Source organism: Branchiostoma belcheri, unplaced genomic scaffold (assembly GCF_001625305.1).
Source record: "Branchiostoma belcheri isolate BF01 breed outbred unplaced genomic scaffold, Haploidv18h27 scaffold269, whole genome shotgun sequence".
Taxonomy (NCBI): domain Eukaryota; kingdom Metazoa; phylum Chordata; class Leptocardii; order Amphioxiformes; family Branchiostomatidae; genus Branchiostoma; species Branchiostoma belcheri.
This window is the reverse complement of record NW_017803875.1, coordinates 136667-146186: the sequence shown is the minus strand read 5'-3', so window position 1 is coordinate 146186 and position 9520 is coordinate 136667. Positions and strand designations below refer to the sequence as shown.

General features: G+C 38.5%; 1 protein-coding gene across 1 annotated transcript in view; it reads right to left on the bottom strand.

Moving 5' to 3' along the window:
- Window positions 1-2385: 2385 nt before the first annotated feature.
- LOC109472111 (focadhesin-like) overlaps window positions 2386-9520 on the bottom strand; it is a 50986-nt gene continuing 43851 nt past the window's right edge. The window contains exons 35-40 of the mRNA XM_019771687.1: window positions 8082-8274; window positions 7449-7558; window positions 6649-6751; window positions 4538-4662; window positions 3636-3708; window positions 2386-2548 (exon numbers count right to left, since the gene is read on the bottom strand). Of these exons, the coding sequence (XP_019627246.1) occupies window positions 2472-2548; window positions 3636-3708; window positions 4538-4662; window positions 6649-6751; window positions 7449-7558; window positions 8082-8274 (681 nt within the window). The 3' untranslated portion in view covers window positions 2386-2471. The remainder of the gene's footprint in view (window positions 2549-3635; window positions 3709-4537; window positions 4663-6648; window positions 6752-7448; window positions 7559-8081; window positions 8275-9520) is intronic.

Below are 9520 nucleotides of genomic sequence, written 5' to 3'. Positions count from 1 at the left end.
CCAAGAAATTGAATTGCTGTGGCCTCAGATTGCAAAAGGGGTACATCAGTTTGTACTTAATATGTTAATTTAATTTAAAGTATATTATGGAGTTATTTATAATGTGTAACAAACTAATTTTTTTAAGGGACATGTCAGTCTGACCATCATCGTTTTGTTTTGATGATGTGAGTGATGATTTGGTAATTAAATCTACAGAAAATATCGGACATAGCTTAAAACCTTATTGTCCTTACGTGTAGGACAAATGGTTATTGTTTATTGACTTGCTGTGGCCTTACAGTCATACGTCAAACATGGTCGAACCTCCCAACAATGCCAGGATGTTTGAAACGTGAAACAATCGGGTGGTGCGGCCAAATTCTCCAAACACCAGCAGACTTTGCACTAACCTACTCCTAACCATACATATCAATGAATGCTGGTCAATCGACGTTTATATTGTACAGGGGTGCGTAGCGCGGTGTGTGTTTGTGTAGCGTTAGCCTAATATAAGGCTTTTAATACATTACTACTTTCGTCTAATGTCACAACTAAATCACCCATGCGGCATGTAATGCTGTGTCAACACAACTAGACGCAGCAAAAATCAGACATACCTGACTTTGAAAACTTTGAAATGATCTTTATTCTTTAACTGACCGTTCTAGAATGTTCTTTAGAACAGGTAAACAAACTGTGACGTAATAATGGTATATAGGTCCATTGATACCTTCTATTGTAATATGACGTATCAGGGCAATTGCTTTTGCCATTTTCGGTTTGGTAATAACGTACTTTCCATGTACTGCATACACATTACTAGTATTCGTGAGGTGTGGCTGGTACATGTACTCCATCAAAAGTTTGTTGTTTGGTTTTTATAACAAGTAGCTATTGTTACAGGCAGTAAAAACGAATGGTAACGAAAAGCACAAAAAAGTTTCAAAAGGATATCATGAAGCACAAGCAAGAAAAAGAACAGCTAGCCTGAAGCCACACAAAATCTTTTATTCCAAGGATTATAAGACAGATGCTTTTAGCACAAAGGCACAAAATTCAACTAGAGAAGTAACATTTGCAAAGCAAATGCGTAATGTTTACCTTTGGACATGGTCTTCTCTGTTAATTTTTACTCAAACACATTCACATAAATGTACTACTAGTAACGTTACATGGTGACAGGAGTAGAGCAGACTGTGAAATTGCAACATTATGTAACCCAACACCAGTCACTATGGTGACAGACATCAACAAATCACGTCATTGGTCAGGTCAGAGGTCACTGGAGAAGAAGAACAGGAAGAAACCAAGGACAATATAAACAGAAGAAACAGAGCAAAAACAATGTGTTTTCCTTCGGTAAACATAAAAAGCCTAAAAGGTGGACAGAATAATGAATTACATTATGTTACCAAATTTCACATTAAGCAGTGAGAAATTTAACAGCCATACAATGTACTCAGTAGCTGAACTTGTGACAAGTCTTGCACGAGGCAGTTGCTTTTTATAGATTCTAGATATTTCATAAATTCAAACGTACCTTGGGCACGAATGGGTTATACCAATTTCTCAACCCTGGACCTATGGTTTTAAACTTGAGTTTATGCCACACCACTTTGATTTGTTGGTTCTCAGATTTCTTAAAGCAAATATATGAAGAGATGGCGAAATAATACAAAAGCAAAAAGTTATATCAGGCATCCTATGATAGCACTAAAAGCTATGGTAGCAGCCATGAAGTCAACATACCAGGCTGGTTCGTAATTCAAACAATGAATTTCAAACTTTTAATCAAACCACTGCATTGATGGATGGAAACACTGTAACAACTCTGAAGAGAAGGGACTTCCTGTAACTGTTGGACCCAAAATATGAGCATTTTGGAGTTGATTCAGAGGCTGAATTTTTAAGCGAGCGAATCCGTGAACCAACAAGTTACATTGGTGTGGCCTTATACATCATACATCAATTCCATTACTCTCCAAGCAGAGGTTTGGGTTTTGGGGGTATTTTTAGTGTGTTTTTTGGCTTTTTTATAGGGGTTTCTCTTTTGCACTGAATTTTTTTCCCCACCAAACCCAACCTTTGCCGGCAGTCAAAAGCTTCAATGGGCTATAAACCTAATTACTTCTGAATCATCAACACATTTCAGTCATTCTGCAAGGAGGTGTGAACCAGACGCATGAATAGGCACAGTCAGCAGGTGGCGTGTGGCCCAATGAATGCCTTTCTGACTGGCTAGATGTGTGATAATCCACCACAGTAAAATGGATATCCCTAATGATAATTTGATGATTCCCGGGGAGGAGCACTGTCACGTTTCTTGAATAGTTTTGCCCCGCCCCGGGGTGAATGCCAGCAGAGGTTGGGTTTGGTGGGAAAAAAATTCAGTGCAAAAGAGAAACCCCGATAAAAAAGCCGAAAAACACTCTAAAAATACCCCCAAAACCCAAACCTCTGCTTGGAGAGTACAATTCCATGGCAGAAAATCAGAACATCTGGTAAGCTCTTGTCCAGACTGAGGGCTTCTTGAACACCGTCATATGTCGTAAGGCCAGCACAGACCCTACAGGAAGCACACATTACAATAATCAGTATGTTGATTTCAAACAATTCTCACAGGGTAATACAAAACTGTGTTTTATGAAAAACATGAGTCACTTGCAAATGTACATGAGGCCTAGGCAAAAAAATCTCGTGTCCCCCCCCCCAGAAAAAACTGCAGACCCTAGCCTTTTTTTGGATGGACCCCTGCAAGTTTTCGAGCTGATCGACCTTTTCTAGCTCCATGATCTAACACCTGAGTAATAGAATGTTGTACAATCAGTTTTCCAACATTGACCTTGAAAATATAAGTGCACTCGTACAAGATTTAAGTTGTTAAACTGTATTGTATAACTTGGATCACTAGAGGTTGCCAAAGTCTGATAAAAGAAAGAAAACTAGAAAGGCAGACATTTGCAAATTCAGCATGACTTCACCACATTTCAGACATGGCAGGGAAAGAAGGAGAAATACAAGGGAAAACAATTCTTTACATTGATATAACTATAGTGTGAAGTGATAGCTATCCCCTACATTATTGGTTGGGATTTTTAATTGCATAATGCAAACTGTTGATTTTCAAGACAAAAAGAAGCGTTTATATGCCCCGCATTCCAATGCTGGAGCAAGAAAGTTTTACATACCGACCCCAAAACACTTGAATAAAGTTCATACTGTCAATATGGCATGGCTTTGTACAGGTGATAATTGAGTTAACCCAATCAGATCCGAACAGCCAACCAGCAAAGAGAATAGAGGGAAGCTGCATGCCTATTGGTTGCCTGCTCTACATTCCATTCTGATGACTCATGCCCAAGTATGGTAACACACTGCTATAGTACATGTAGTATAACACAGCCAAAAAGCTCAAATAAAACCATTCTAAAAGCCTGTATCACAAAAATGAAAAAAAAAAAACGCCTGGGGGTATTTGCCCACTCTACCTTCATGCCAAATTTCATGTTATTTGGCCCAAAAATGAAAGAGTTGAATCAATTCAAAGAAATGGCAGGAGAAGAAGGAGAAGGAGGAGGAGAAGAAACGTGAGCAAAAACAATATGACATCACCACTAGGTGGTGAAGTCATAAAAAAAGATAATTGTGATTACCCATCAGAGCTGCCCTGTACTTCTTGGGAAGATCCACCGGAGCCTGAAGCATCTCCATCAGCCAATCAACAAGCTGCAAACAGGAAGAAATACAAGGTCAAAGTTCATGTCCATTCACCAGTTTCCCATCCCCAGAATGCATTGCGAAAACGGGTCTAAACCTCATTTGCATAGGACAGGAAGGCATCGGAATGATCCTGTTGACGTTAAACAGCTTGCTTTTGTGTTTTGAGGTGTTGGGGCATTTTATGCTCAACATTAATTAAATTACTATGGGTCAAATCTGACAACAAATAGAAGTTATATGAAGTTTTTGTGTTCTTTTTAACATGGAATATGTGGTTTGTAACGTTACAGCATCAGTATAGCGTCTATAACATTACAAGCCAAATATTTAAAAAAAATCATCAAATAGAGAATTTCTCTATTTGATGGGAAACTCGTGAATAAGGTTCTAGAGACCAGTGTATGGTGAAAGCCCCTGTAGTTAATTCCCATAGGGGTATCTTGTAATTCAATTACATTGTAATTCAATTGCATTTATATGTTAACACAGTGTAAACACACCAGGTCCTATGCTTACATATTTTGTAATTAGGATCACTTTTAAATTATTCATACAAACTCAACTTGTTTAGCTTTGTTCAATCTTAGTTGTAATGCACTTTTGTCGAGTCCACAGAAAAATCTGTGTTAAAATAGAACCAAGAAAAAGGCAACATTTAACAAATCTCTTGCCACTATAAATACAATTTACAATGAAGTTATGATAAGGTTTCATATTGAATACACAGAGTTAAATACTATTTGATTTAATTAAGAACTTTGCTATTCACTATTTAATTTGGTTTGCAGAATATGCCAACAAAAGCTTTTTTTCAGAACTGGACATGATCTTGTACCTTATCCACAACCTGGGCCCAAGGCTCTGATGCTACCAGCCGAAGAATAGCATATGGCAAGAGTGGTAATGTCTCCAGCTTTCTGCTTTCTGAGGACCACTCTGCAGTGTCTGCAGACTGGGTAGCTGGATTGTAGTAAAACAGAACAGTTAGCTAAAACAGTTTAAGTTTTTTTTTTATTTAAGGCCACACCAATTTAATCTCTTGGTTAACGGATTCGCCCACTTCATTTTTTTCTGATTTGCAAATAAAAATAAAAATTCAGAATCAACTGCAAAATGCTCATATTTTGCCCTGAACAGTTGAAAACAGTCCTTTTCTTCCTAGTTGTTACAGTTATTCCATCTTTCAATGCAGTGGTATCATTTAATAGTTCAAAATTCATTGTTTAAATTTTGAACCAGCCTGGTGTGTTGACTATAAATGGCTCCCATCATACCACTTTTGGCCATAATAGAATGCCTAGGCCTGTTTTATTTTTATTTTTTTTTCACCCGCCCGTTCCATAATTTTTCTAGAAAAATCCGTTAACCAAGAAATTAAATTGGTGTGGCCTAAAAGCCCCCAAAATGTAGACAGTAAGTGTTTTAAATTGTAGATGATGGTTCTCCTTGGTACTGAACTGGTAGCTGTTGACTCAGCTAGGTTCCCTGGTAGGTTTTGCACGATGGGTGGGGCTAATCAACTTCCGGCGTACAAAACTCTATCACAGGCGTAACACTCCCACTGGGTGGCCTGTTGAGCTGGACGGGGGTGGGGGGTGGGGGGGGAACTATTAGAGCCCAAAGACAGCCTGCCTCAACCACGAGAGACTGGATAGCAGGCTACAAAACTGCATGACATCAACACATGTCGCTGGAAGACAGATGTAGAATGTCCAGACTGTGCATGATGTACAAAATGGCTAATAAACTGGTGGACGTACCAACCACTAAGTATCTGATACCAGCCCAGAAAAGAACAAGAAACAGTCATGCCTTCAAATATCAGAGTTATCAACCAAGAATTGAGTTATTCAAAAACTCGTACTTCCCCAGAGCTATCATAGACTGGAACTCGTTGCCACCAAGCACAGTTGGGGCATCATCACTAGAAAGCTTTAAACAACTCCTGCAATCAAATGTGCAAAGATTGAGTGTAACAAGCCGTTCGGTGTGATATAGCTAGCTGCTGCCGCACCGCGTACCTGCGAAGCTGGTGTGTTACGCCGAAGGGCGGTTATACCGGCTATACCGATACAGATACAAAAGTTACACAACTGTGGAGTTTGAATTCCAGGGCTGTACATTTTTTTAAAAATTATTTTTAAAAAATTTTAATTTTAAAATTTGAAAATTTTATAGGAATCATGCCTAGAAAGATAAGGCCAATTTAATTTGTTGGTTCTCGGATTTTTTCATAAAAAATATGAAGCAACAGGGCGGAAAAAAATGAAAATAAAAACAGGTCTAGGCATCCTACTAAAGCTCGAAATGCTATACGATAGGAGCCATGAAGTCAACACAAAAGGCTGGGTTAATATTTTTAACCACTGCATAAATAGATGGAAAAACTGTAACAACTAGGAAGAAAAGGAAAATATGATCATTTTTGCAAATCAGAAAAAAAAAGAGGTGAATATTACGAGAACCAACAAATCAAATTGGTGTGGCCTAAGGAGATACTGTACAACTTGAGCCATGAAAACTGATGTTAGGCCACAGCAAGTAAATTTTACGGATGACATCCTCCGCAGACTCCAAACCTAATGCGAGCGGGCGAAAAAAAAACAAGGTGGGCAGAAAAAAACAAGGTTCCTACATTTTAAAATTTTGACTCAATCATTGTACAAATGGTTTTGATTCAGTGGGAACATCAAATATACACAGCCAACATCACATATCACTGCATCAAAGTAAGAAACAAAACATTAAATCAGAGCCTTTTCTTGTCTCCTCTCTTCATAGTTATCTGCCGTCCACCTTCCGGAATGGCAACAGACATCTTTGCCCATTTTTGGCATGTTGACCACTGTCAGAAGGCAAAAAAATATCTTGTTTTTTTTCCAAAATCAAGCGAAAATTAATGCGCGCGCTGATGTCATCCATAAAAATTACTTGCTGTAGCCTTACCTGTCTGACAATCAGTCCCAGTGATTCCCCACAGCAGAGGCAGACTAACACAGCTCCAACACGTAACAGCAGCACAGAATACATCAAACAGGAATTTGGTCACCTGAAAAAAAGAACATTGGCTCAAATTACCAAATATCTGCTTGGAAAGCTGCTATTATCGCACACCCACAAAGGCAAACAAAATTAATGACCTGTTCCACAAGCTCACCAAAATAGGGGTGTTTTCTAAAATGTTATGACCTATAAAAACTGCTATCATATTATATGGGCATAAAAAAATGTGCATCATCTCATGCAGTTGACATGCCAAACTACCAATGCAGCAAAGCAGGGCTGGAAATTCATTTTTGGGAATAGGTGCACAAAATTTTTTCCGGGCGCACCATATAAAACAAAACCTAATTATAGATCTTACTACTCCTCTTATGAGCTTGAACCTGAAATGGGGGCTAACTCTGAAATCTTAAGTACTACAACAAAGATTTTATAATTATTTTTCTGACACTTAGATGCTATAGGAATATCCTGCATACTATAATAATTTGATATGTACAAATTAAAATACCTGCAAAAATATTTGGGTGCACCAGTGCACCAACAGAAGAAAATTGGGTGCACAGCTCCAAATTTGGGTGCACTAAGGTGGTGCACATGCACCCAGTATTTCGAGCCCTGAGCAAAGGGATTGTGAGTTACAGCTGCAAACACACAATCATACATACTCTGCTGAGGTTACTGACCCTCACAGAGTAATAAGCAAAGATTGAGGACAGAAACTTGGGTGTGCAGCTACTAACCTTGTTTGTGCTGTCTGATGACTGAGTCTGTGAGAGTGGGATCTTCCCGTAAGCAATGTTCCTGCACTGTCCCATAACTTCCAGCAACCACTGAATTCTGGCTCTTTCACCTAGAGGAAAATTGCATGGGAAAAAATGCAACTGGCTTTTACTTGATATTACTCCTCAGTTCAGGACTGCTAACATCAAATTAAGCCAAACTGTTTTAATTTTATGGATGATATCTGCGCGAGCATTGATTTTCACCTGTTCTCAAAAGAAAAATCACCTCCTCTGAGACTCTGACCTGCGTCCATGGTACATGTAGCTAGTGACAGTAGGGAGCTGATCAAGGTTGCTGATCCACAGAACTCAAGAACTCAGTACAGTGCTGACTCTTAAATGCCGCAAAAGGCCAGCATGTGCCAGCTTGCTGTATAAGTTGCTATGTACTTCCACAAATTCACAATACCAGCTTAGCAGCATAGTCTAGTTTGAGGGTCTTCAGAGGATGTCATCCATAAAAATCAGTGTGGCCTTACATGTAGTACCCTGAACTGGATTACACATTGGGTTCTTTCATAATTATATATAATATTACAAAATACTAGCAAGAAATTTCTTCAATAAAAAAAATTACAACTACAGACCCACCTGTGTGTTGACTTTTAGACTGAGTACACTGATAGAAGCTTTTGGTGAGTTGTTGTGTAACCTTGTCTCCCTCTGTTTGAGCATGCTGTATGGCCTGTATAGCCACATCAATACAGCTGTTGTACCATGCCATGGTTACATGGCCGTAAGACACCATGTGACCTCGCAGATAGCAGGACTTCAGAAGATCAGCCTGAAGGAAAGAATTTTCTAGTAAGGCCACACCAATTTGATTTCTTGGTTAATGGATTTTTCTAGAAAAATAATGGAGCGGGTGGGCGAAAAAAAAACAAACTAGAAAGGCCAATATTTGCTTTGGAGCAAATACAGCGATGGGTTCACCACATTTTACCACATGGCAGGGAAAGAATGAGAAACACAAGGGAAAACAATGATTTACATTGATATAACTATAATATGAAGTAACATACAACTAAAACTAGAGTTCCACGATCTCATACCTTCGCCAAATGATGTTAGCTTTTATGATTAAGAAATTATATATTAATCCCCCTAATTATGCAAATAGGATCCTCAATTGCATGAATTATATCTGTTGATCATATTCTCCACCAAAAGACAGTCTTATCTTAACAAAGAATGCCATGATGAAATTTTCTCATAAATTATGCAAATGAGGTCCTTATTTGAATAAGTTATGTTTAATTATGTTCACCTTAACTTAACTTTCAAACACCCCAAGTATAAAATTCCAGGCAGTTACCACTATGCAATTATAATATTTTCTCATTAATTATGCAAATTAAGTCTTCATTTGCATAATTGATATCTACCTGTGTTTCTCTCATTCTTACTAACATATGTCACAAGCTTGAACTTCCTATTATGGAATGCAGCTGATAAATAGAATTTCCTCATTAATTATGCAAATTACATCTATATTTGCATAATTGTAATATCATTATGTCAAGCATCACTCAAGCTACCTACATACTAGTACCAAAAATCACGATGATCCATCCATCGGTTCTTGAGTTATCCCCCTTTAAACATTTGTCCATTAAACCCCCCTACAGTTCTAGAGCAAGCAACTAGGGGGCTCAAACTCATGTCACTTTATCCCCAGCACAAGAGCTATCTACCATCTAAATTTCGTCACCCTAGCATGTCTGGATCATGAGATATCAAAACCGGAAGTTCTGCTGCAGTACCATGACAAGCCGCCAGGTGGCCCAAAATCTAATCATTTTGAGGTCTCATCAAGACCTACCCACCTACCAAGTATCAAGACAATCCATCAAGACCTTCTCTAGTTATCGTGTTGACAGACAGACAGACAGACAGACAGACAGACAGACACACACACACATACACGAACGCCCCTGAAAACATAACCTTCTTGGCGAAGGTAACAACAGTTGGATAGCTATTCCCTACTTTATTGGTTAGGATTTTTAATTGCATAATGCAAACTGTTG